Source organism: Pseudorca crassidens, chromosome 1 (assembly GCF_039906515.1).
Source record: "Pseudorca crassidens isolate mPseCra1 chromosome 1, mPseCra1.hap1, whole genome shotgun sequence".
In the NCBI taxonomy this organism is placed as follows: Eukaryota; Metazoa; Chordata; class Mammalia; order Artiodactyla; family Delphinidae; genus Pseudorca; species Pseudorca crassidens.
In genome coordinates this window covers 37,951,132-37,978,735 of record NC_090296.1, presented here as the reverse complement: position 1 = coordinate 37,978,735, position 27,604 = coordinate 37,951,132, and the positions used below count along the sequence as shown (strand labels likewise).

Sequence of the window (27,604 nt, the reverse complement as noted above, 5' to 3'; positions counted from 1 at the left end):
TTTTTTTCCTTCAATTTGTTAATATGGTGTATCACGTTGATTGATTTGCATATATTGAAGAATCCTTGCATTTCTGGAATAAACCCCACTTGATCATGGTGTATGATCCTTTTAATGTGCTGTTGGATTCTGTTTGCTAGTATTTTGTTGAGGATTTTTGCCTCTGTGTTCATCAGTGATATAGGCCTGTAGTTTTCTTTCTTTGTGACATCTTTGTCTGGTTTGGTATCAGGGTGATGGTGGCCTTGTAGAATGAGTTTGGGAGTGTTCCTCCCTCTGCTATATTTTGGAAGAGTTTGAGAAGGATAGGTGTTAGCTCTTCTCTAAATGTTTGATAGAATTTGCCTGTGAAGCCATCTGGTCCTGGGCTTTTGTTTGTTGGAAGATTTTTTTTTTTTTTTTTGGGAATTTTGCCCTTTTAAAAATTTATTTATTTATTTATTTATTTATGGCTGTGTTGGCTCTTCGTTTCTGTGCAAGGGCTTTCTCTAGTTGCGGCAAGTGGGGGCCACTCCTCATCGCAGTGCGCGGGCCTCTCACTATCGCGGCCTCTCTTGTTGCGGAGCACAGGCTCCAGATGCGCAGGCTCAGTAATTGTAACCCATGGGCCTAGTTGCTCCGCGGCACGTGGGATCTTCCCAGGCCAGGGCTCGAACCCGTGTCCCCTGCATTGGCAGGCAGATTCTCAACCACTGCGCCACCAGGGAAGCCCTGTTGGAAGATTTTTAATCACAGTTTCAATTTCAGAGCTTGTGATTGGTCTGTTCATATTTTCTATTTCTTCCTGATTCAGTCTCGGCAGGTTGTGCATTTCTAAGAATTTGTCCATTTCTTCCAGGTTGTCCATTTTATTAGCATAGAGTTGCTTGTAGTACTCTCTCATGATCCTTTGTATTTCTGCAGTATCAGTTGTTACTTCTCCTTTTTCATTTCTAATTCTATTGATTTGAGTCTTCTCCCTTTTTTTCTTGATGGGTCTGGCTAATGGTTTATCAATTTTGTTTATCTTCTCAAAGAACCAGCTTTTAGTTTTATTGATCTTTGTTATTGTTTCCTTCATTTCTTTTTCATTTATTTCTGACCTGATCTTTATGATTTCTTTCCTTCTGCTAACTTTGGGGGTTTTTTGTTCTTTCTCTAATTGCCTTAGGTGCAAGGTTAGGTTGTTTATGTGAGATGTTTCCTGTTTCTTAAGGTAGGATTGTATTGCTATAAACTTCCCACTTAGAACTGCTTTTGCTGCATCCCATAGGTTTTGGGTCGTCGTGTCTCCATTGTCATTTGTTTCTAGGTATTTTTTGATTTCCTCTTTGTTTTCTTCAGTGATCACTTTGTTATTAAGTAGTGTATTATTTAGCCTCCATGTGTTTGTTGTTTTGTTTTTTGCGGTACACAACCTTCTCACTGTTGTGGCCTCTCCCGTTGCGGAGCACAGGCTCCGGACGCGCAGGCCCAGCGGCCATGGCTCACGGGCCCAGCTGCTCCGCGGCATGTGGGATCTTCCTGGACCGGGGCACAAACCCGTGTGCCCTGCATCGGCAGGCGGACTCTTAACCACTGCGCCACCAGGGAAGCCCGTGTTTGTATTTTTTATAGATCTTTTCCTGTAATTGATATCTAGTCTCATAGCATTGTGGTCGGAAAAGATACTTGATACGATTTCAATTTTCTTAAATTTACCAAGGCTAGATTTGTGACCCAAGATATGATCTATCCTGGAAAACTTTCTATGAGCACTTGAGAAAAATGTGTATTCTGTTGGTTTTGGATGGAATGTCCTATAAATATCAAGTAAGTCCATCTTGTTTAATGTATCATAAAGCTTGTGTTTCCTTATTTATTTTCATTTTGGATGATCTGTCCATTGGTGAAAGTGGGGTGTTAAAGTCCCCTACTATGATTGTGTTACTGTCGATTTCCTCTTTTATGGCTGTTAGTATTTGCCTTATGTATTGAGGTGCTCCTGTGTTGGGTGCATAAATATTTACAATTGTTATATCTTCTTCTTGGATCAATCCCTTGATCATTATGTAGTGTCCTTCTTTGTCTCTTGTAATAGTCTTTATTTTAAAGTCTATTTTGTCTGATATGAGAATTGCTACTCCAGCTTTCTTCTGATTTTCATTTGCATGGAATATCTTTTTCCATCCCCTCACTTTCAGTCTGTATGTGTTCCTAGGTCTAAAGTGGGTCTCTTGTAGACAGCATATATATGGGTCTTGTTTTTTTGTATCCATTCAGCCAGTCTGTGTCTTTTGGTGGGAGCATTTAATCCATTTACATTTAAGGTAATTATCGATATGTATGTTCCTATTCCAATTTTCTTAATTGTTTTGGGTTTGTTATTGTAGGTCTTTTCCTTCTCTTGTGTTTCTTGCCTAGAGAAGTTCTGTTAGTATTTGTTGTAAAGCTGGTTTGGTGGTGCTGAACCCTCTCAGCTTTTGCTTGTCTGTAAAGGTTTTAATTTCTCCATCAAATCTGAATGAGAACCTTGCTGGGTAGAGTAGTCTTGGTTGTAGGTTTTTCTCCTTCATCACTTTAAATATGTCCTGCCACTCCCTTCTGGCTTGCAGTGTTTCTGCTGAAAGATCAGCTGTTAACCTTATGGGGATTCCCTTGTATGTTATTTGTTGTTTTTCCCCGCTGCTTTTAATATGTTTTCTTTGTATTTAATTTTTGACAGTTTGATTAATATGTGTCTTGGCATGTATCTCCTTGGATTTATCGTGTATGGGACTCTCTGTGCTTCCTGGACTTGATTAACTATTTCCTTTCCCATATTAGGGAAGTTTTCAACTATAATCTCTTCAAATATTTTCTCAGTCCCTTTCTTTTTCTCTTCTTCTCAGACCCCTATGATTTGAATGTTGGTGCATTTAATGTTGTCCCAGAGGTCTCTGAGACTGTCCTCAGTTCTTTTCATTCTTTTTTCTTTATTCTGCTCTGCAGTAGTTATTTCCACTATTTTGTCTTCCAGGTCACTTATCTGTTCTTCTGCCTCAGTTATTCTGCTATTGATCCCTTCTAGAGTATTTTTAATTTCATTTATTGTGTTGTTCATCATTGCTTGTTTCCTCTTTAGTTCTTCTAGGTCCTTGTTAAATGTTTCTTGCATTTTCTGTATTCAGTTTCCAAGATTTTGGATCATGTTTACTATCATTATTCTGAATTCTTTTTTGGGTAGATTGCCTATTTCCTCTTCATTTGTTAGGTCTGGTGGGTTTTTATCTTGCTCCTTCATCTGCTGTGTGTTTTTCTGTCTTTTCATTTTGCTTATCTTACTGTGTTTGAGGTCTCCTTTTTGCAGGCTGCAGGTTCATAGTTCTCGTTGTTTTTGGTGTCTGTCCCCAGTGGCTTAGGTTGGTTCAGTGGGTTGTGTAGGCTTGCTGGTGGAGGGGACTAGTGCCTGTGTTCTGTTGGATGGGGCTGGATCTTGTCTTTCTGCTGGCAGGTCCACGTCTGGTGGTGTGTTTTGGGGTGTCTGTGGCCTTATTATGATTTTTGGCAGCCTCTCTGCTAATGGATGGGGCTGTGTTCCTGTCTTGCTTAGTCGTTTGGCATAGGATGTCCAGCACTGTAGCTTGCTGGTCGTTGAGTGAAGCTGAGTGTTGGTGTTGAGATGCAGATCTTGGGAGATTTTTGCCCTTTGATATTATGTGGAGCTGGGAGGTCTCTTGTGGACCAGTGTCCTTAAGTTGGCTCTCCCACCTCAGTGGCATAGCCCTGATGCCTGGCTGGAGCACCAAGAGCCTGTCCTCCACATGGCTTTTGGAAGGTCTGAGGCCTTCTGCCAGCATTCAGTGGGTGTTCTATAGAAGCAGTTCCACGTGTAGATGTATTTCTGATGTATCTGTGGGGAGGAAGGTGATCTCCACGTCTTACTCTTCCGCCATCTTCTCAAATCTCTCTGGTTTACTTAAATAATAAACACTCACAACCCTGTGGTTTTATTAAATAATCACATGGAGTGGATTATTACACACATTTATTCATTCAGCAAATGCTTGTCAATGCCTCCCGGCCACCAGGCGGTCTTGGAGGTACTGTGCACACAGAGGTAGCCCCTTGCAGCCTGGCTGGTGTGGGCTCTGTCCAGATGGGCACGGTCAACGAGGGGTGCAGACACAGGGCTGCAGGAGCACGTGGTCGAGGGGCCCTCAGCTGATCTCGGAGAGAACAGTGGTAGAAGCTGCAGGAGAAGGGAGGGGAGCCACTTCGCAGAGTGCAGGGCTGGAGACAGAGAGGCCACTGACCGCTTGAGGAACTAGAAAGGTCAGGGCGTTAAACTGCTATGTTGGGGTAGGCGAGGACCGTGGAAGAGTTGGAGCGAGAATCAGACTTGCTGTACACTTCGGCTGCAGAACCAGAAGCTGGGAGAAGGGTGAGGGGGCAGCAGGAAGCTGTTCACAGGCAGTCAAGGAAGAGATGCTGCTGTCAGGGAAGGTGGGGCACTTCCTGTGAGTTAGGAGTCAGTGCCCCAGTTTCTCTTTCCAGTCCCTGGGATGCAGTTCTGATAGCACTTTGCAACATGAGTATCAGTAAGTGGGAATTTTCCATTGTAGCCATTACTTCAAGTCTCTGGGATTAACTAAAAAGCCCACAGATCACCAGAACAAGCCTTCACTCCCTCTGCTTGAGGATTTTAACATTTTCTTTCAGGATCTATATGGAGATCATTTTTCCTCAGCCCCTGCATCATTTCCCCGTGGCAGCACTTTGGCATGCCCGGGAGCTCTCCGTGTATACTGACGCCATGTGTCTTAGTTCAGATCCACTCCACGCTGAGCCAGGCAGATTGGTCATGTAGATGGAGCTGCAACTGTGCTTGTAGATGATGTGTCCATCCCTCCCTTTTTGGCTGAGACAGCTGCCCTAGGATGGACTGGTTCCATGTGTACGGCACCCCCAGCCCCTCAGGCTGGACGTGGTGGGGTTTGGCACATGCTTTGTACTTGCTCAAGAAGAGGGTCCCATGAGAAGCATCGCAGGCCAGGTACCACCAGTGAGCCAGGTGTGTAACGTCTTTACCCATCAGGAAAGGTCCCTGGCCGCTGTGATCTCGGTGATACCCAAAACAGAAACTGGACAAGTCACATGTGGTGATCTTAACCTGGAAAGAAAGAAATGGCATCTCTATCTCCTCTGGAGCCCCAGAAAGATGTTCTGGGTCTCAGGGAATCCCACCCTGAGAATGATAGGACTTCATACTTGCATGGGTAGATTATCTCTTAGTCCATTTGAAAATCAGCCGGAACAGCAATTCTGTAAATTGTCCCATATTGTGTAAAAACTCTGGCGACGTGAGCATTAGTCCCTGCTATAAAATCAGTAACCAGTGATGATTACTTTTTAACCTCCAGCAGGCTTATGTGTGCATTCTTCTCACCACTAAACATTGTGCTTTTGTTTTCCACCTCTTTTTTGCTGCAAATATGTTTAGGGTGAAGAAGCTGAAGGAGACCTTCGCTTTTATTCAGCAGTTAGACAAAAACATGAGCAACCTTCGCACCTGGTTGGCTCGGATCGAGTCTGAGCTTTCTAAGCCTGTGGTTTATGATGTCTGTGATGATCAAGAGATCCAGAAGAGGCTCGCTGAACAGCAGGTGGGGAAGTGAGAATGGGCTTTTGTCAGAGCCTAGGTGTTCACAGGGTCTGCTAATGCAAACCATCCCCACACTGGCTGTGCATTTTAGTGGGTTCATATTTCGTAATACTGGTATGTTTTTTCCAGAGAAAGCTGACCGCCTGTCCATGCTCTTGGCGGTGTGAGGCATCCATCTCTTGAGTGCCCACCCCACCACCACCATTCATGTAGCTCTTTGTGAAATACTTTGAATAATGTTGAAGATGCAGACCTTAATCTTAGTGGTAAATAAGGTTTTTTTAATCTCTGTTTTTGTTACTATAGTTTTGGCAATGAATTGAAAGAAAAATAATTTTTCCATCCAAAGAAGGTTTTCATGGGACAACACGTGATGGGTCTGATAGAGCTTCAAGGAAAGGGGAGTGCTCGGGGCGGAGGGTGTGGAAGAAGGAGCATGTTTGGACCAATAGCTTAGGAAGCCTCTCCTGCAATGTTCTGTGCATTTCTGTCATCAGTTATATCCCCTCTTAGCCAACCCTGGAAATTCCACAATTTAAACACCACCGAATCCTGCCCCTAACCTGGCAGGTGCTTTTTGGTCTCACTGACTTGTCAAATCCACTCTCCTACCCTCCATAGGCTCACGTTTACATGCTTATTCTCATATGCAGTGCCTGAGCTTCTCTTTTTATATATATATATATTTTTTTTTTTTTTTTTTTTTTTTTTTTTTTTTTTTGCGGTACGTGGGCCTCTCACTGTTGCGGCCTCTCCCGTTGTGGAGCACAAGCTCCGGACGCGCAGGCTCAGCGGCCATGGCTCACGGGCCCAGCCGCTCCGTGGCATGTGGGATCTTCCCGGACCAGCCTGCATCGGCAGGTGGACTCTCAACCACTGCGCCACCAGGGAAGCCCCCTCTTTATTTTTAAAATAGCTAAGCTTATATTATTCTTTTAGTAGCTTTCCTTCACTTGTTTCTCTCAGCCCTGTGAGCAGATTCTGTTTTAACCATATGAGCAATATGGTCGCTACCAAGTTCACAGCCTTGTATCTGTTTTCTTCATGTTTCCTTCAAAGCCTTGGTGTTTGTTGTCTGTCAACACACCGATTCACTCACATATCCCAGCTGCTTGGAGACAGAATTGGGGGGCTGAAACTTTTTCATCAGATTATCAAAGCCAGAAGGCCACCCCTTGATTATAAATTCTCTTGAGGTCAGGTCAGTCCTTCTCATGATAATAAGCAACATCTCATGCTACCACAAAATAGAGCTAAGTATTTGATAATACTCTAGACTTAGATCTTTATTTAATCCTATTACAATTACTGTTTGAATAATGCCTATTCTCTGATTTTCAAACTAGTATGATTTAGCAATGCTGCAAAGTAAAAATACTGGTTTTTCCACTTAGCCTCAGAAATTTAAGTATGTCTTTTTCACTGAGGTCATCTATATTCTGTCTTTGCTTTGTGGAGAAATGAATAATGATATAACTACCATGTTAATGGACACTGCAGAGATTTTAATGCCCTTATCAGTAAAGGGCTACTGAACATTATCAGCTGTATTTACAAGATTGATCCATTAGGTTGAATTTCTTGAATAGTCTCTTCATAGACAGGCCTTGCAAATAACCATTTACCCTGACTGGTGAGTCTTTTCAGGTAAATAGAACAAAAGCTAACAACATTTTTCCCTTTAGCCCGTGGCTGAATTTGGCAGGGGCTAATAACGTGTGTTAACATTTTATAAATCTGATGTGTGACAAAACATCATTAAATTGCAGGGAATTTATTCCCAAGAGTGTACAATTTGGAGCAGCTGCCATTCTCTTGGCCATGTGTGTTCCTGTACTGAAATGGTATATAATTTCAGTCTGGTTGATTTGAAGGTTTCCAATTTATAGAACATAGAATCACCATCATGGAATTCTTATAAAAAAAAAATTACGGAGTTAGTATTCAGGACCACTTTGCTGTGAAGAAGTTGGATGTATTCATTTTCTATGGCCACTGTCGCAGATGACCACAGATTTAGCAGCTGAACACGAATTTATCATCTTATAGTTCTGGAGGTCAGAAATCTGACACAGGGCTGAGGTCAAGGTGTCAGCAGGGCTGCTTTCCTTTCTGGAGGCTCTAGGGGAGAATCCATTTCTTTGCCTTGAAGTCCTAGAGGCTGCCTGCCTTTCCTGGCCCATGGCCCCCTTCCGCCATCTTCAAAGCCAGCAACGGTGCATCTCTCTGAGCCTTTCTCCCTCTGCTTGACTCTTCTTGTACTTTTAAGGACCCTTGGGATTCCATTAGGCCCACCCCCATAATCAGGATAATCTTCCTATCTTAAGGTCAGCTGATTGGCACGCTTAATTCTCCTTCGCCACGTAACCTAGTCTAGTCACGAGTTCTGGGGATAAGGACATGGTTCTGGGGATGCCAATATTCTGCCTACCACAGATGTCCTGAGGAAACCTGTAGTATTTTTATTAAAAAAAACAAAATTATAACTGAACCTAGACCTTAAATGCTCCACCAAAAACAGAAAATGTGTCACACAAAATAATTATTTATGGGCCATGTTTTAAAAACCTTGCCTGTGTTTCTGTCACTGATTTAAATATAATAAATTGCTTGACTGCTTCCAGAAATAAGACCCAAACTCTTGGGATCATCTAGTAGCGCCTTCTGCAAAAGCCCTCAGGCCCAGAAGTGATAAAGCGCCATGATGTCCCTGGACCCTCATTATAACGTCCTTGGGGGCCTGGTGCAGAAGGGGTCAGACCTTATAAAAGTCTTTTTTGCTTCTCTTCTTTATGTGAAACTCCTTAGGTAATAAGTGTTGTATTGTTATTCCTGTAGAATAGATCATCTTCAAACTGCAAAGGAAGTGGTGGCCACCTTGTGACGCGTTTAAACCATGGACCACTTTCATTGAGTCTTCAGCATCTCTCTCCAGTTTTCTTTGGTTGCCTGGTTCCCAGGCATCCCAGGGGTGCCTGATGGTGGCTTGGGGGGTTCGTTACCCCCACACCCTATAGTTACCAGTAGTCCCCTCCCGAGTGGCCAAGTCAGCTTCATGCCAAAGCCCATCCACCGCCCAGGACCACCCTGCTGGACTTGCTTGACACCCCCAGCCCCTCCTGCAGAGACACTCGAGCCACCACCTGGGTTCCCACAACACACGCCATGGTTTTCTGCCTCTCAGCCTGGTTTTCCTTTTTTCCCCCCTGTATCTCATTTTTTCTAGTTCCTTTTGTGTTATTCTTCCTGGCTGCATTCTCTGCTCTGGTTTCCTGTTTCTCCCCATGTCCTCTCACTGATCCTCAACTTCCCTCAGCCCTTTCTCAGCTTCAGTGCTCTGTGTCACCTACTCAGGAGCAGAAAAACAAAGTAAACAGGCACTCATGTTTCCAGAACCGTTGGCAAAAGTCTTTCACATTGTTTTACGTTGTTTCTTAAGTCAGATTCGTCTCTGCGTTTGAACACTTTTGAAATCCAGTCATTGTGCAAACTCGGGCCTCAATGGGTACTAGTGGTGGGATCATTTCAGTTTGCAAAATGTCACTTGTCCAGTACTTCAGTGGTTTGTGTTTTAAAATATGGTCCACTACTTTATTTTATATTTTACAAGACAACTAACTAGTTCATACTACAGTATCAGCAGGCCATTTTGTGGTGTATTAGAAGTTTGTTTTGGAAATTTTGAAAAACTCTGGACTCCTTTTTTAGCCAAGATGTTCACGGTCTTTTGTAAATTATCAGAGAGCTCATTTCTTGCCATCGTTTACCCTTTATATTAATCAGTTTTCTTTAGCTGTTTCATTCAATAAAAGCTGAGTAAAAAATGTAGAGTAACTGCAAAGAGGCTATTAAAATACATGGCATTCGTGTTTATCCATAGCCTAGACTTCCTCAGTGCTTTTCAACCAGATCCTACCCAACCCTACCAGGTGAGGTCAGGGGCAGGTACCATTTTTCAATGATAATTGTCAATATTACTTATTTAGCACCAGCGTTAGGATTCCTTATTTATTATTTTGGCAAAAAAAAGTTTAAAAGGTTGTTTATCAATATCTGTAAATTTTAGGAAAGCCTGTGGCAATTCTGTGAATGGATAAGAATTCTTAAACCTGGAATTCTATTTAAACCTATTAATTATAAAGCTAGTCCACTGACCCCAAGATGACTGCCCCCATTGCAGCATTTCAGACATTTGTCTTAGACTGACTGTAAAGCTTAAAAAAAAATCACCTGCACATCTCTCTTCATAGGACACACAGGGTGACAAACTGAAAAGCACATTTTCTTCTGAATATAACTTTGAGGTGCTCATTTTTCATCAGTTAGGATCTGTGTTGAGAACTGCTTGATTTAAAACTTGATTTGAGTGTTAGCATTTTATTCTTTCATTTCCACCTGGACACAGAATTATCCAAATGTGCATTTATCAGAAGAAAAGTAAGAAAACATTAGTCCTATCTAGTAATCCAGTCGTAATCTCCAAAATTGTTAAATATTGAGGTGACCTGGAATGAACTTCATGCTGCTTTTCTGTAGACAGTGGCAGCCACTGTTTATAAAATAATCCCTCCTGTAAAATGAACTATGCTGAATCCAGGGAACTTGTATAGTTAATAGCGGCTTATTTAACTTTGTCTATTTCACAATGTAGTTTGGGTACTAAGACGAGTGGTGTGGTCTCATGTCACTCATCACAGAATTTGGATATCAGGAGAGGCCTGGCTCATCCAGAATGACAAAACAAACAGGCACCTCACCTCGCCCTTCCCCCAGCCCTGCCCTTGTGTGTAGAAGGAACACTCCCTGGGTGATAACTGAAAATGCCATGTTTATACTTAAACAAGTTTTCCACTTTTTCCTATGACCGTGCATGTTTTTCTTGGTGACCCTTCGTTTTCCTGAATCAGTAGCACTCTCCCCATCATGGGACAAGACTCCAGAGACCCCGCCCCCTCCCCGAGCTACAGCCGTGACCGGACTCCATCAGCTGGAGGGCAGCATCTCTACCCCTTGGGCCCGTGGAGCCAGGATAGGCTCCTGGGGAGGCTGTGGAGACCGTGCAGCTGCGAGCACAGTTTGGGGGGTGGAGGTATGAAGATAGTACAGAGGTCTTAGGAGATTTAAGAATTCTGTGACCCATAAAAGGTTAAGAGTTTCTGTTGCTGAAGTTTTAGGTCCTGTTGAAGATAAGTCAGTTTTCCAAGGAAGACCTCCCCAAAGCCAAGTCTAAACTGGAGGCCCTTGGGATCAGGTGGTATGGAGTAGATCACATGCCTCCCCAGAGTCTGGGGGGGCTGGGCTCTCAGGGGAGGGAATCCCCACTTCTCCTACCCCCTCACATAGTCAGTTCAACAGATCGATCCCATTGTTGCCCGCGGTTAGGCCTTGTGTCAGATACTGTCGCACAGGGGTTGCCCAAAGGTGAGAGAGACTCAGCCTGTGTTGCCAAGTTCCAGGTAGAAATGCACGCAGGACCGTGCCCCCCGGGCTGGAAGAAGGGTCGGGGGGAACCTTCCCACTACCGCCACCAGCACCTCAACGTGCTTCCTACTCTCCCATCGTTGTAGGACCTGCAGCGAGACATAGAACAGCACAGTGCAGGGGTGGAGTCTGTGTTTAACATCTGCGACGTCCTCCTGCACGACTCCGATGCCTGTGCCAACGAGACTGAGTGCGACTCCGTCCAGCAGACCACCAGGAGCCTGGACAGGCGCTGGAGGAACATTTGCGCCATGTCCATGGAGCGGCGGATGAAGTAAGGACCAAGCTGCCCCTGGATGCCGACTGCGTGTTCCCGACTGACCTACGTAACAGTGACCGTGTTCTGTTAGCTTCACCGAGGGGCGTGCCAAGTATTGGCGGGGAAGGCTCAGTAGGTGTGGCCAGTCCTTACTAAGGGGATCATTCAAGGAGAATACAGGCAGGGTCATGTCTCTCCCCAGCCCTCCTGTGTCTTGGGGTGTAACGGCAGGTGGCCACTGTGCTGATGTGTCCCAGCTCTAAGTAGTGGAGGACGCCTGTCTCCTGTTGGGTGACCTCTGTGAAGCAGAAGCTCTGAGGGGCCTGGCGCTCCCAGAAGGGGGGTGTCCTGACCACAAAGTGATGTCTCCGGTTATTTCCTGGAAGGGGTAGCAGGGTCTCTCCCCCTAAATATTTAGTGCCAGTGCAAGGCGGGCTGGGACTGGGACCAGTCAGGGGAGAAAAAGCCACGTAAAAGCTCGGCTTGACGTGGATGGCTTGTACTGAGCTGCTTTCCTCCTGTTAGAATTGAGGAGACGTGGCGGCTTTGGCAGAAGTTTTTAGATGATTACTCCCGCTTCGAGGACTGGCTCAAGTCCGCCGAGAGGACAGCGGCCTGCCCGAATTCCTCCGAGGTGCTGTACACCATTGCCAAAGAAGAGCTGAAGAGGTTTGAGGTAAAGGCCCTCCCCAGCCCAGTGGTCCTGATAACCAAGGATGCGGCGGGCTCGGGGCTGGCTTAAATGACTTCACATAAGTGGCAGGCTTCCCCACCTCTGGCTGCGGCCGCCCAGTCCCCAGCCCACCATCAGCTGCTCCAGCAGCTTTGTGGGGCATTACCGATTTATGCCAACCGCAGGCCGTGAACTTGAAAGTGTTCTTCAGTAGTGTCAGAAGAACGGGTGAAGCCAGCCCTCTGTGGCCATTCCGTTGGATGGACATTTGAGGCAGGTGGTCTGGGGCCTGGAAGGGGTGTCCCGGGGCCCTGCAGCTATGGCACTGACAGGGCCCCCCCGTGCCACAGGCCTTCCAGCGGCAGATTCACGAGAGGCTCACGCAGCTGGAGCTCATCAACAAGCAGTACCGGCGGCTGGCCCGCGAGAACCGCACCGACACGGCCAGCAAACTGAAGCAGATGGTGCACGAGGGCAACCAGCGCTGGGACAACCTCCAGAAGCGGGTCACAGCCATCCTGCGGCGACTCCGAGTAACCTCCTCTACGTCACCGGGTCATTTGTAGATATTGGGGAGGTGGAGGGGGTCGGATATGTGATGTCAGGCTTGTAACAAAGCAGCGGGTAGATTTCATTTGAGGCCTAAGCTGTCTTGACATTCTTCCAGTACAGCCTTCCCTTTTGTTTAAGCCCAAAGCTGCCAAAAAGCGTTCCTTTTTTTTTTTTTTTTAAAGTGAAGTTATTTGCCTCGGAATAGGCTTCTCAGGCAGAGCTTATTCAAGGGATTGTGTTACCAACACATCGCTTTTTTTCGACTCCTGTCACCCCTGAGGGTGTCACGTCAGCCCACACACTGCCCAGAGTCTGGGGCGCTGCCGTCACCGGGTCGGGCGAAGGTACCTCTTAGTCTGGGACGAGGCCCCCTTTGCCCATCTGCCCGCTTTTGTGTGTCCCGTTGGTTCTTGCACTGTGAGGGAACAGACAGAGCCCCCCGCTCTGTATTGGGGGTTGGGGACAGTGACAGTTCTCCCAACCTCACAGCAGCTGTCTAACCTCAAATGATGGGTTTGATTCTGGGGTGTGAACCGTCACCTTAGATTTCTGTGATTCAGAAGACATCATAGGTCAACCTTTGTGAGTCCAGGTGTAAAGTGACAGGACCGGTGTGGGTTGTGGCTACAGGAAGTAATTTTAATCCTTGCTTCCGTTCTTAAGGCAGAGCACTCTTGAAACCATTCTAAGAAGAGGAAAATCTGGGTTTTTTGTTTCACCCTCTCAGGAAGAAAAGGGCTAGCTTTTCCGCAACCCCCTTGCATGAATTTCTTTATCTCCTGCTGACTGGATTTGACTGTGACCAGCCTAAGCCTTCACTGGGCACTATGTTTGTTTGAGAATCAGCTGCCCATCTATGAGGTGGTAACCCAAGAGGCCTCGTTAACTGGAAGTGATAAATCTGGGTTTTCTGTTTTTGAAGAAATACATTCGGAATTATATCAGTGAAGGCAAATGGGGCACTAGTCCAGGCTCAACCCCGAGATCAATACTTTTCCATCCTGAAGCTACTAAATCCTTCTGTCGAGCAGAAGCTCCCACAGGAGGCTGACAGTTGAAAATAGGCAGGTGCCTAGCCTGGGCTTTGAGAGGGGCGTGTTCCTCAGAGGACAGACTGGGAAAATCACTGACTTAGACCAGACCCCAGGCTCCTGGCCGTGTGGGCCTCCGGGGGTACCCTGGGCTCCCTTTCCCCTCTTCTGAGAGTGACCTTGCTGTCTGCCTGAACTCCTGTTATGCCATCAACACAAACGTGATTTTTTCACCCTTTGGCAGCATTTCACCAACCAAAGGGAAGAATTCGAGGGGACCAGGGAGAGCATTCTGGTGTGGCTCACGGAGATGGACCTGCAGCTGACCAACGTGGAGCACTTCTCGGAGAGCGATGCCGACGACAAGATGCGCCAGCTGAACGTAAGGCCTGCTTCCTTAGCTCCTCCCCAAAGGGTGCACCTAGGCAGGGGAGAGCTGGCCAAGTACAGACTTCACCTGATACCCTGAGAGCAGGTTCCAGAAGTGTCAGAGCAGCCAGACTGCACCCACCTGTGTACTGCCAGGTTATCACAAGCAAGGATACTGTTCCTTACGGTCGAGGGGTATTGGAACGAGGCCCTTCATTCTCTTTGTCGTATGTAATCATCCAAGGGGAGAACGCTCTTGCGGTTCCAGACAGAACTTCATAAGGTGCTGTTTCTCCAGCACTTGAGTCTGAGTGCAACCTGTGGGCTGTAGCAGCAGGAAACTCTCTCTCAAGAGTGGGGTCAGGGCACTTCCCTCGTGGTCCAGTGGGTAAGACTCCACGCTCCCAATGCAGGGGGCCCGGGTTCGATCCCTGGTCAGGGAACTAGATCCCATATGCCGCAAGTAAGAGTTCACATGCCGCCAACTAACACCCGGTGCCGCCAAATGAATAAATAAATATTTTAGAAATAAATTAAAAAAATAAAAGACCTCTCATTTAAAAACAAGAGAAAAGAAAAGAGTGGGACCAGGAACAGGTATCTTCTCTCCCACTGTCACAAATGTCTGTACTACACTTTAATCGCACTACAATTCCCTCCTTGGCTAAATTTTATAAGAGGTTGAGAAATGGAAATTTGATTTGCCTTCCATGGTATAACGGCACCAATGAGCACTATTACTGTGTCAGCAGAAATGCCCAGTGGAGACTTACTATGGGAAATTTTCTGATTCTACCAAGTGTCAATAAGACAAGGTCTGTCCCTCACACCCAGTAACAGTAAAGGTTCATCCATGTCAGACCTTTAGAATCATTGTAACTGGAAAAGTCGGTGCCCAGAAGGGGGAAGGAAAAAATACATACGTGTGATCATTTTAAATTCTTAAATCTTTGGAGTCACTTAGTTGAAAACTGATGAAGCTTGAGTTTGAAATCCTTTCTTTCTCATATTCTAAATAGGGTTTCCAGCAGGAAATTACATTAAATACCAACAAGATTGATCAGCTCATCGTTTTTGGGGAGCAGCTCATTCAGAAGAGTGAGCCCCTGGACGCCGTGCTGATTGAGGATGAGTTGGAGGAGCTGCACCGCTATTGCCAGGAAGTGTTTGGCAGGGTCTCCCGATTCCACCGGAGGCTCACCTCCCACACGTCGGTAAGGGGCTGCGCCTCACGCGGGGCTGCTGGGCCACCCCAAGTGGATGTTTGACTCCACTTTTAAAGAATTGGGAAACTGTGCGTGGTTAACAATGATTTATTCTATGGTTTAAAAAAAAAAAAAAACTATGTTTTTGTTTTGCTGAAGTATAGATAGATGCTGTACAATATTATATAAGTCACAGGTGTACAGTATAGTGATCCACAATATTTGAAGATTATACTCCATTTATAGTTATTATAAAATACTGGCTGTATTCCCTGTGTTGTACCATATATCCTTGTAGCTTGTTCTATCCCGAATAGTTTGTACCTCTTAGTCCCCCACCTCTATATTGCCCCCTCCCCAGTTCCCTCTCCCCACTAGTAACCTCTGGTTTGTTCTCTGTACCTGTGAGTCTGCTTTAAAAAGCTGAGTTGAAAAGTGCTCTTTCCACACTTACTAATATAGAGCCAGTACTTACTCAGAAGCCGCCAGTTCCCAGTGGTTAATTCTGAAAACTGGATACCCCCGTTCTAGGGCTTGGAAGATGAAAAGGAAGCCTCTGAGAATGAAACGGACGTGGAAGACCCCAGAGAGATCCAGGACGACTCTTGGCGTAAAAGAAGAGAGAGCGAGGAGCCCTCGTCCCCTCAGTCCCTTTGTCACCTGGTGCCCCCGGCGCCAGGGCCCGAGCGCTCCGGCTGTGAGACCCCTGTCAGCGTGGATTCCATCCCGCTGGAGTGGGATCACACAGGGGACGTGGGGGGCTCGTCCTCTCACGAAGAAGACGAGGAGGGCCCGTACTACAGCGCGCTGTCAGGTATGGCCCCGCACGGCTAGTCTTAGCACCTGAGCAACACGGCCAGCTCTCAGTGGTCAGAGTCCAGGCTGCGGCTGACCCAGACTTCCTGTGGCTTCCTGTGTCTGTCCTGCCCGCCTTTGACCTCCCTGAGGGCTGGCTCCTTCCTATTCCTGGTGGAATGAAAGGGAAGGATAAACAGAGTCCACGTTGGGACAGGAAGGCTGTTTGCTGATGGCTCTTGATAGATGGGAGGCTCATCAGTGGCCTTTCAATTGAGTTTTTCAGAATATCAGTAGATTGAGCGTCTCTGTCCTTTCTACGCAGTTCCCCTCCCGCGCCGCTGTTTCGGACGGTCAGGAGTTAACTGAAAAGTTCCTTCTGGTTCTTTAAAGCTTTTTAATAAAACAGATAAAGGGTAGTCACTTTTCTCCTCCCAGGTGACAATGTTTCTACTGTTTTAACTTAATACTTGGGCATTCATCTACAGACGCCTGCAGTGAGGAAAATGACATTGTTCTTTTTCAGATGTAGAAATCCCTGAAAATCCTGAGGCATATCTTAAAATGACCACAAAAACTTTGAAAGCGTCTTCTGGTAGGCCCCTGCCCGTGCATGCGTCCCAACATGGCAGCGTCCTGTGGTGCACACTGCATCCTAAACCTCGCTCCCGTGTCATGTCTGACCTCTGCCTTCTGTGGACACCATGCGCCTTGGTCCTTGTGTCATGGTGTATTTGCACTGCCGTACTCACACATAGCTTCGTGCTCCATACAAAACCCTCCCAGGCCAGAGCAGTCTCCACGCCATCCCTCTCCTCCCCTTCAGGCCTGTGCAGAAGGGAATTTTTCAGGTGCCTTTTAAAATTTTTATTTTTCTCTCCATCTCACTCAAGGCCTTTGGCATGGGCCAAGCTTTCTTCATGGTGGCTTGGTTTAGAACTACTACCCTGCTTACGGTGATTTCCTGGGGAGAGGGTGGGAAGGTGGAGGGGGTGAGGGTACTGTTGCCTTTGCCGCAGGAGAAGACACCTCCCTCTCCTTGACTTGCAGCTCTGATCTTCATTCCCTGCCCCATCCCCACCTGCGGTGGTTGGGGAGAGCCACGAGCGGCCCTTCGGTCCCCTAGTCCATCCTGATGTTCACTCTTCCCTCACTCCTAAGAGGCCTTCAGTCCTCTTGGCCCCCAAACCCGGCCTTGCCACCAGTGCCCCCCACTGCTAGAGCCCCCGGCTCCAAAAGGCCACTCATCCCGCAGCAGATCACGTGTGTGTTGTGCTCCATCGTGAACCCATCTAGTGCAGGCCCAGTGCCGCTCAGTTGCATGAGTCTCATTTCATTCCCTTCTGGGACATACTGACATTTTGCAAACATGCATGCTTTGCAAGGAAAGCTGCAGAACTCATGTTATACTATAACCTGATGCCATGTTTTCTGTGTAACTAAATATGAATGCTTTGGTTGGAGGGAATGGACTTGCTCTTTTTCTGTTTCAGGTAAATCCATTTCTGAAGGCCACTCGTGGCATGTTCCCGACAGCCCTCCCTGCCGCAAGCGTCGCTACAAGCAAGTGGGAGGTGACCGGAGTGTCCAGCCCATCCCCTCCGATTCCAGCACCCCTTATAAACCAGCCTACGTAAGTCTTGACCCCACTGAGAGCACAACCCAAGTGCAGGAGTAATAGTTAAAATATTTAAAGGGAGAGAGCTTTGGCTGTATGCTGTGTGTGCTCACTCCCCAGGCATATTTTGGGTTGGTTTTCCCGTGGTGACATACTTCATGAGAACTCTGGCATAACTGACTAGACTTAGAGATAGCTGTCCGGCCAGACACCATCTTGGAGTGTTGATGCGCTATGACAGGGATTATTACTGTTGAGTCAGTCATGGTGCAAACAGCAGAGAAACAAAGTGCTGGCCTTCCTGCGCCGCTCCTGCACTCCCAAACCTTTGATATGTTTACCTTGCCTACACATCCTATTCAGAAAATTGTGACTTCCTGTTCAGAAAGGTTTGACAGTGTGCAGTGGTAGACCTGGGTTTGATTCCCTGCCCTACCAGTAAATGGCTCTAGGACCATAAACACTTTACCTTGCCTCTGTAAGCCTTCCTCACCTGAGGATAAACCTACCTTACATAATTGTTGTTAGGATTAATATGTATGAAGGTATAAAGAAGGCCCTCGAAGTGGCCACCATTATTGTTATTGTTGTTATCACTACTGTATATGGTTTGTCGTTGTTGTTAAACCAGTGACTGTTCCCTCTTAGTTGCACTTTCCTCAGGCAACATGAGCCCTTGCCACGCTCTGGCTACGCGGCTGTTGCGGGCCAGCCTGCGGAGGATTTAACGTTGGCCCCAGATCATTCTCAGTACAGAGAATTAGTGACGAGCAAGTTGAAATTAAGACGTCTCGCACATTTTTAGTGTCATCTCTTAGAGAAACCAGAAGTGATGTGAACGTCACTAGATCAGTTGTCAGAGTGCCCTCTGTGTGGAGGAGTGGATGTTGCTAGATAGTTGGAGAAGGTTCTGCCTAAACACGGTCAGACCCCAATCATTTGATAATGTGTTGCCCGTGCCCAACTCGTAAACTCTTCCTCTTAGCAAGCAGTTATCATTTTTAATCTGTCCCTCTGTGGTGCCGAGTAAGACCTGACAGCCCCGGAGAGAGAGCCCCCAGCACCTCACCTTTGCTTTGCATCCAGGACCATGTGGTTTGGCCTCTTCCGGTAACTATGCTTGTGTTCCTTGCCTGGCCACCTTCAAAAGCTCACCCTTTGTGTCTGTGTGTCTAAAACCTCCAATCTGAAGGATTTTTGGTTTTTTTCTTTTCATTCCACACAAATAGGCCATATGGACACAATCCAAAAAACACGAGTTTTCTAAAAAAAAGATACATTTATTTTTGGAAAGTCCTCAGATAACAGCCCAGGCAGCTCTGTGATAACACGAGTCAATATGTACAGTGAAAGATAAATGCTTGGTAATGAACGACCCTAGGAGGCAGGTTTGTGCTCTGTTTCCGATTCCTGGTGATAATAATGCCAACCAGCTCTACAGAGTGACTGGGAGGGATAACTAAAATTTTGTAAAATACTGTGCAAATGTAAAAGTGCTAACACAATAACAGTCTGGTAAGCTCAGCGACAGTTTTTAAGGCTTTTTGCATGGTTGGATTGAGGAGTGTTAGGAAGCCTCAAATTAAATCAGGCCATTTTATTCCCAAGATTGACATCTTACCTGCTTACCCCTCCCCCTGCGCCTTTGCTGAAGCTTTATTTCTGCCATCAGCTCTGCTGCTTATAAATGCTACCCATACACTAAAGTGCCTCTGTATTACAAGCAAGTTACCCTTCAAAGGAAAGGGTTCCTATATCTTCATTTCTTACCTGTTAATATGAACCAAGACATTCTTCAGACGCCTTTAAAATGTATAGATGGTAACATAAAAATTGTCTCATTCTAGGTAAAGCTGCTGTTGTCTCCAGGGACTGAAGGTGGCAAAGAAGATCCCAGAGTCCTGACTGGCGGCCCACAGCAGGAAGACGAGGGCCTGGCTGCTCTCACCGGGCAGCAGTCAGGTACAGTTAAATTGGGCCGTTGTTATGAGGCAGAGACTGTGTTTTGAGTTAGTTGGACATTTACTTTAAGGCACTGCTCAACAGAACATTGATTAGGAATTGACCAACTACATAACTCACCAAAACTGCTGAACTTGGCCTATAGCAGCCAATGTTATTTTAGAATCAGCTGACTTGTATTTATGAACAAGTTCCTGTTTGTTATTTATTCTCTAAATATTGACAAAATGAGCCTCATGATAAAGGGTCTGTTTTTACCTGCATGACTTTGCTTGTATGTGAAGATCAGACATGAAGATGATGATCAAAGAGTTGTGTCAGGTGTCTCCTCGAGAGACCAGAAAAGTCATGACTCAGCTGAGCCTAAAGTCAAGTTCATAGCATCGACCTGATCATTCATGGACAGAGGGGAGAGTGGGGAGAGTGCTTTTTTTTTTTTTTTTTTTTTTTTTGCGGTACGCAGGCCTCTCACTGTTGTGGCCTCTACTGCCGCAGAGCGCAGGCTCAGCGGCCGTGGCTCACGGGCCTAGCCGCTCCGCGGCATGTGGGATCTTCCCGGACCGGGGCACGAACCCGTGTCCCCTGCATCGGCAGGCGGACTCCCAACCACTGCGCCACCAGGGAAGACCGAGAGTGCCTTAAATACAGCATGAACTGGAGGGCTGAACCTGGGACCACAGTGCATCTTGGCAACATGTTGGGCCTCCTAGCAGCTCCCTACTTCATCCTGGCCTGTGTGGGAGTGCAGCAGCACAGGCCTTGAACCAGAGCGAGGGAAACGTGCTGTTCCACACTTGGGGGAAGTGATAACCCCCAAACCCCAAGGCTCCTGCAAGGAGCATCCCCTGCAGGTTTTATCACTGTGACGCTGAATTAGTTGGAAGCAGAGAAATCTGTTTGCATTACTGCTTCTTTTTATTGGCGGCTTTTTATTCCAGGTGCCTTTGATAGATGGGAGTTGATCCAAGCGCAAGAACTTCACAGTAAACTCAGAATAAAACAAAACTTGGAGCAGCTGAACTCTGATATCAGCGACATCACCACGTGGCTGGAAAAAACTGAAGCAGAGCTGGAAACATTAAAGCTGGCAAAGCCTCCCTCTGGTATGCAGGAAATGGAACTCCGAGTGAAGAGGCTGAAGGTGAGTGAGGGCGTGGAGGGGAAGAGGACTTCAGAACGCATGTGCACATCAGATCTTCTGCCTGCCGCGTCAGGCGGCTCGCACACACTGTGTGGTTAGTAGCCTCTCGCACTTCATTTCTGTAACTAGCAAGGACACAGGTGAAGATTTGTATTTTCATTCAGAGGAGCATCTCCAGACGATCCCAAAGCCCAGAGCAGTGCTGGGGAGTTGTGGCTCCCATCTGACTGCTGCGGGATCCCTGGACTCTTGTGGGACCACCCCCGTGGCCATGGACAGGCAGCCTAAAAACACCCTTCCAAACTGTACGCAGGCAAGACAGGGGGTGGCGTGCTGAGGGTGAGGAGGAGGACAGCGCACCTACCGGCCGATTCTGTGGCCTGAGCGGTTACTCTGCTACGCAGTTGGGAGCTGTCACCCACACAGCCAGGGAGCAGGGGAGGGGCAGTTTGAGCCCTGCACTTTGGGGGTGCTCTGAACATGAGCCTGGGCTCCCAAGAAGACCCAGGATAGGAGCTTTGGGGTATCCAGGCAGTCTTCACACTCGCACTATTGTTTTACTTTGTGCACTGATATATCAGGGGTTACCACTCATCCTAAGGAATAACACTTTTGCAATACTCCGGGGCGAATGCAGGATAACTATGTGTGCTTTATGTAGAAGACTTTTAATCTGACCCAGAAATGTTATTAAGCCAGACAGAGGCCAGCAGGGTCTATTCATGCCTGCGGTGTAGTTGGTCCACCGGGAGACGGGCCTCGTCTCTCAGCCCAGTCATCTGGCCAGCCAAGTCGTGACCTCATAAGGCAGCTCCCTTACCTGAGGCTTCCCAGCCAGTGACAGGCGACGTTGCTCTTGTATGCCAGGCCACGGCTTAGAGAAGTGTTTGGAAGATCCGTTCCCCACTGAAGTTCAAAATGAACCCCACATCACTGTTTAGAGTGCCTGACCCAGTCTTTTCCCTCTGCGGTAGGAGATACTAAAAGCCTTTGACACCTACAAGGCCTTAGTGGTTTCTGTCAACGTGAGCAGCAAGGAATTTCTGCAAACTGAGAGCACCGACTCCGAAGAGCTCCAAGATAGAGTCGGCCAGCTGCGGCTGCGCTGGGACGCGGCCCGGGGTGCGGTGGAGAGCTGGAGAGAGGGCTTACGGCTGTCACTCATGCAGTGCCAGGTACGGCGACTCAGCACCCAGCCGGTGCCCAAGGTCCAGTCCCGAGCACAGCCAGGCCCACGTGGGTGGGAGAAGAGATATGTTTTATCATCTTCAGGCTGCTTTCGCGCAGCCAAATATGGTTTGTGTTAGGAAGCATGCGCTTTACCATTTGTTTCCAAAGCGGCCCACCTGCTGCCTCAGAGACCCGACGCTTGCCCCGTATTTCCCACTGTGTTGCCCAGACCCACCCGTACTGTAAGGGTTCCAGCAAGCGTTCCAGTAGGTTGGAAGTGTCACACCAACATTGCCCTGTGCCTGTTCTTTTGCCAGGAACACTGGATAGCAGAGTGTTAAGAGACCTGGCCCTAGAAGAAGGTGCAGTTTAACCCAGCTCTGTAGTTTTAGTAGCCGTGTGACTGTGGGGAAAACACTGCACCTTCTAGACCTCAGTTTTCTCATCTGGAAAATGGGAACAATTCCAGGGCCTACCTCACAGGGTTCTCTTTAGGACTAGATGCATATAACCTTGACCCAGCACCGCCCACACAATAAATGCCCAACAGGTGAGCCCATCCTAGGAAACAGGAGCCCACCAGCAACCACATGCAGCACTGTCTTTGGGCCATAGTCTGTCCTGCTGGGGTGTCTCCCTTGACCAGTGAATCCAGCAGATGTGTTGAATAATTTGTGTGCTCTTCGTAGTAATATCAGGTGGGGTGTTCCGAAGCCCCACCTTTCTGCCAGCACTTTTAGCGTGGCAGAATTCAGTGTGCCTCCTGGGACAGGGCCGAGTGCTCTCCTGCCCTGCTTCCCCTCATTTGGGGGCCCTGGCGTTTAGTTTAAATCTGGCCCTTGTATTCACTGGAGAAGGACCAGCAGAGCAAATGACGACGGTGGATTAGCAATGGCACGCTGCTTCCCAACACACTTGCCTTCACAGTCTACGAAAGGGACACGCTCTGACGTCTGCTGTTTTTTAGGACTTTCACCAGCTGAGTCAAAGCCTGCTGCTGTGGTTAGCGAGTGCCGAGAGCCGGAGGCAGGAGGCTCGTGTCACTGACCCAGAGGCAGACCCCCGGCCCCTCCTGGCATGTCGGGAGGAGCTCCTGGTAAGTCTAGGGGCCCTGCACTACCACTGGCCTCTTCAGGAGGTCAGTGCTTAGGTGGCCTCGCCTGGCGTTTCTGGAAACAACGCCCACGTGGTGTTCTGCCCTCGTGTTCTGGTTGGTGTCTACTGAGCACCCCTGCGCTGTTCCGAAGCGGGGTGAGTGCAGGGACGGAAAGTCGTGGCCCAGAGCAGGAAGTCGTCAAGACTCTCAGGAACCGGTGATGGAGGCGGTTGGCAGGATCCTGAGAAACTGAAGGCCCTTTGAAGTATTTTGCCCTTGTGAATACAGCTCATTTGGGAGGCAACACGGTGTTCAGTCACCTGGCAGTCATGATGAGCTGTATGAGTTTTCCATAGCCACGTACACAGTCTTTCTTCTGGGAGGGTAGCTGTGTTTTCATATATTTATTTCACCAGCAAGCCAAGGTGAGACCCATATATTCTCACTTGCATTCAAGGTGACATTTTTATCCATATATTTGTATGTGGTTTAGTTTTAAACATTTTAAATTTAATCAAAACACTGGTCATTGCTTAAAAAATATGTTTTTGGTCTAAAATCTTCGTAAAGCCCCCGTGTCCAGAGCAGCTCTAATAGAGCTTTCTGCAGTGATGGAAATGTTCCACAGCTGCACTGTCCAGTGTGACAGCTCCCAGCCATGGCAGCACCCAAGCACTTGACATGTGGCTGCTGTGACTAAAACTGAGCTTTTAACCACGTTCAGTAGCCACACGTTGTCCAGCGGCTACCACGTTAGCCATCAGGCAAGACCGCACAGGCAGATTAACTTGAACACTTCTCAATGGTTCGCGTAAGCTGCGCTTTCTCAATTTGTCCACTTTAGACTTTCCCTCAACTTCCTGCCGTCGCGGATGAGGGCCTAGTCTTCCCACACCGCCCCCCTCACTCCTTTCCTCTAACTTCTCCGGCATCGCTATTGTCTTTAGAATGAGAAGGAATAAAATAAAATTTAAAATAGGGGTAGAGTGTAACCAACTTGCTATCTAAGTGATGCCAGGCTCGAGGACAGGCAGGCAGGTAGAAGAAGGTGGTTCTGAGTTGGGTACCAGCCACCACTCATCCTGGAACTTCCCTGGCACGGAGAAAGCTTCTTCCGGCCACACTAGCTTCCCTTTCGGTAAGCAACTGTTTGACACACGTTTTTATTTTTAGCAACTGGAAAAGGAGCTAGTGGAGCGTCAACCTCAAGTGAACTCCTTACAAGAGATTTCCAGCAGCCTGCTTATCAAGGGGCACAGAGAAGACTACATTGAGGCTGAAGAGAAAGTCCATGTTATTGAGAAGAAACTCAAACAGTTGCTTGAGCAAGTGTCCCAAGACTTAGTGTCCTTGCAGCAAAGCCAGGTGAGTCCCCTTGTAGCTTCTAAATATAAAAATGTATGCAAATGGGAAAGCGGTGTGGCAGCCCTGCTTGGGGAGGGAGGTCACAAGCACGTGGCAGCGGTCACAGAGGAGTCGTGCCCCTTTGTGCTGTGTGGCCCTAACAAGTTACCAAAGCTCTTCAAAGCCGCTTTGTCATTTGTAAGAGGGAGGCAGCAACGGAACCCATCAGTGTGGCTGGGGGTACGGAAAACAAGCCGGGTCCCTCCGTCGTTTCTGCCTTCATGCCTTCACTGTTCTCACGTGATGGTTTCTGGTCCTCTCCCTGTCCTGGTCACTCTCCTCTGACCACTCTCTCATTTGTGTACCTTCTCTTAAAATGTGATCCAGCTCAGAACAAATGGACTCGCCAGACGTAGGGCAGGCCCTCCCCTCCATCCCAGAGTATATATCTTTCCTTCTGTGCAGCCCAGACTATGTGGCCACGTGCTTACATCACCCACCGCGAGCTCACTGTCCAGCTGTTTCTGTCCCCCTCCTCATATGTGCTCTGGGTTTTTAATGCAAGTGGCTGGCCTCACCTTGTTTCCATCCCGTCATCTGAGTAAGGCCCTGTTAGAGGGGGGAGTGAGCGCACCAGAAGAGCCCCTCCTTTTAGCAGGTTCACAGTGGGGAAGGGATGAGCGTTGCAAGGAAGAACCTGCAGGAACCATGTTTTTGTGCTCTTGAGACTATTCAGAGCCTTCTGTTTCCCCGAACTGAACTCTTGGGGTGTGGATTTCAGAACCCAGACTCACCTCTGCCCAGCTTGGATGAAGCAGACCCCGGAGAGCCTCTAGCAGCACCTGTGCCAGCTCCCCAAGCCAAGGTGAGAGCCCCCTTCTGCCAGGCGAACGACACTCGTTATTCTTGAAAGTTATTGAGCTGACAGGGACTTGGGCCTCCAAGGCCCCATCCAGTATTTCATGATAGCACAGATTTCTGCTTCAACCTGCTGGTCAGTAGAACGGCTTACTCCAAAGATTAAAAAAAAAAAAAAAAAAACTTTTAAAGACCTAATGGAAAGGCTGTCTTGTGCTCAGTACTCTTCCCTGGTGGGATTGTGCTGGCTATGGAAGCTGGGAGCCCTCCTGGCATTGCTGAAGGGGCTTCCTGATCTCTCCGTGGCAACAGGTCAACAGGCTGGAACGTGAAACTCTCCCTAGTTTAACTGAATTATTTCTTACTTCAGAGAGTGTAATCTCAAATGTATTACTCTAGGCTCAAAAGCTTGGCAGGAAGACAACCTAAGAAAGATGTATAATTTAAGAAGGAAGAACATTTTATCATTGACAGGACTAAACTATCTTCAGTTTACTAATTGGATTATTTTTATCTAGCAGTTCAGAGCAGAGATAACTACAAAAGACAAGAACAAGACAGCCAGCAGGTAACAGCATTACAACACCAGCAATGGGTTCCCTGTCCCACACTCCTCTCCCCTCAGCAGGCTTGCCAATGCCACTCTTAAGGTCTTTGGAAAAATTGGTTTTCTTGTTTTCTTCCATTTGGAAGGGGCTGGGCTTCCCTTCCAAAGCTGGATCCCAGCCGTGGGCCCCATTTTAATCTCGGGTCCTGATGATTGTCTTTATGCAAGCAGGAGGGTCAGGTCACGGGAGTGGGGTTTGCCTCCGGAACCTCCCGATCAGCTCTCGACCTCCTCTGTTGCCAGGGTGCCCAGCCCCGCTGGCCCTGAAAGCTCGCGGCCCCAGCGCTCCTTCCTCTGGCGGGTGATCAGGGCGGCGCTGCCCCTCCAGCTGCTTCTGCTGCTGCTGCTGCTCCTGGCCTGCCTGCTGCCCTCCTCCGAAGAGGACTACAGCTGCACTCAGGCCAACAACTTTGCCAGGTCCTTTTACCCCATGCTGAGGTACACCAATGGGCCACCCCCCACCTAGAGGCCGGCCCGCCGCGGCACCACACCCACCAGCCTCTTTGCGCAGTGCCGGACTCACAGCCCCAGACCAATCCGTGGGGGACTCTGAGCATTGGTCCAGGGACCACCTGCTGCGGACACCTCCCTCTGGGCGTGACCGGAGAGAGCTCTCTCAGGACCCAGGGCAGCTTTCAAATGATCTTCCCCCAGGGCAGGGAACCTGGGCGGCCATCACCCCGGGCAGTTTGGCAAAACTTAGTTGACTGGTTTCGGGATCTCTGGAAACCGCAGTTTCCTGAAGAGCCAAGCACTTTGTGAATTCTGATTTGTCAAACCACATTATTAAAATGTAGTCAATATGGTCAGTGAACTGTAGTGTTCATCACATAATACATATTACAGAAACAAGCAAGCAGATTCCGCCTCAGAAATGGTTCAGAAACTCACACGCACCCTTGGCTGATTGATTGAAACAATCATATTTAAAATATTTAGCGTTAATTTTACTTCAATCAGCAGCAACCTTGGAGCTACAGGTTATAAAACCAAAACGTTCTGCTCAGTACTTAGGTCTGCTCTTTTATATTGCTTTAAATTTTTAAAGAAATTATATTGCATGGATGTGGTTATTTGTGCATATTTTTTAACAATGCAGAATCTGTATGAATAATGTAAACTTTGATTTTTTTTTAAAAAATCAGATTTTAGCTTGAGCTTTTTGACTAATGTACAGTAAATGCCAAACAAACTACAGACTTGATAGGGACATTTTTGTAAGTTAATTTTATAAGACTTTTCACATTTCAAGTGGTGCTTCAGGTTTTGTTTAACTGTTTGGCCACGGGCGGGTGGGGGGGTTGGTCCAGAGACTTGAAGCTGTTTGTGGTATGTACAACTCAGATGTTTCTCATTAAAAGAAAACAAAAAAGCCATACTTTTGTCTTACTAGATTATATTACAAAGCAGTTAAACATTATGTGTAATCTTCCATGGACCAAAAATTATTTTTTAAATATCTGAGGGGTTTTACAGATTTTGAGCTAAGCTTTATATTCTACTTATTTATCTTTGTACAGAATAACATGAGATCTAGAAACCCACACCTGTATAGGAGGTGATTACCCCATGCAGTGAGCCTCCAATGCTGTAGGGGGTGATGAGGGCAGCACAGTGTGGAAGGTGGACGTGAAAGGATCATTTCACCCAGATTTTTGTATTCCCAGCTCCCTCCAGGGTGAATTAACACATAGTGTTTAACAAACATTACAGACAAAGCCATCTGCTTTCCATTTCCAGCACCACTGTCTATTTCCCACCCAAACAAAGAGTGTGATTAGAAGTTACTGATCCAAATGGAACAAAATTGAGAGCCCAGAAATAAACCCACACACCTATGG

General features: G+C 47.4%; 1 protein-coding gene across 3 annotated transcripts in view; it reads left to right on the top strand.

Moving 5' to 3' along the window:
• SYNE2 (spectrin repeat containing nuclear envelope protein 2) overlaps window positions 1–26,956 on the top strand; it is a 307,891-nt gene extending 280,935 nt beyond the window's left edge. For all 3 annotated transcript variants that reach the window (XM_067733714.1, XM_067733724.1, XM_067733735.1), the window contains 17 exons: window positions 5,441–5,603; window positions 11,170–11,357; window positions 11,868–12,018; window positions 12,366–12,548; window positions 13,843–13,980; window positions 14,987–15,181; window positions 15,704–15,986; window positions 16,494–16,562; window positions 17,461–17,600; window positions 19,433–19,547; window positions 20,486–20,688; window positions 21,663–21,863; window positions 22,826–22,954; window positions 24,128–24,319; window positions 25,080–25,163; window positions 25,675–25,724; window positions 26,007–26,956. In XM_067733714.1, the coding sequence (XP_067589815.1) occupies window positions 5,441–5,603; window positions 11,170–11,357; window positions 11,868–12,018; window positions 12,366–12,548; window positions 13,843–13,980; window positions 14,987–15,181; window positions 15,704–15,986; window positions 16,494–16,562; window positions 17,461–17,600; window positions 19,433–19,547; window positions 20,486–20,688; window positions 21,663–21,863; window positions 22,826–22,954; window positions 24,128–24,319; window positions 25,080–25,163; window positions 25,675–25,724; window positions 26,007–26,229 (2,707 nt within the window). In that variant the 3' untranslated portion in view covers window positions 26,230–26,956. The remainder of the gene's footprint in view (window positions 1–5,440; window positions 5,604–11,169; window positions 11,358–11,867; window positions 12,019–12,365; window positions 12,549–13,842; window positions 13,981–14,986; window positions 15,182–15,703; window positions 15,987–16,493; window positions 16,563–17,460; window positions 17,601–19,432; window positions 19,548–20,485; window positions 20,689–21,662; window positions 21,864–22,825; window positions 22,955–24,127; window positions 24,320–25,079; window positions 25,164–25,674; window positions 25,725–26,006) is intronic.
• The last annotated feature ends 648 nt before the right edge of the window (window positions 26,957–27,604 follow it).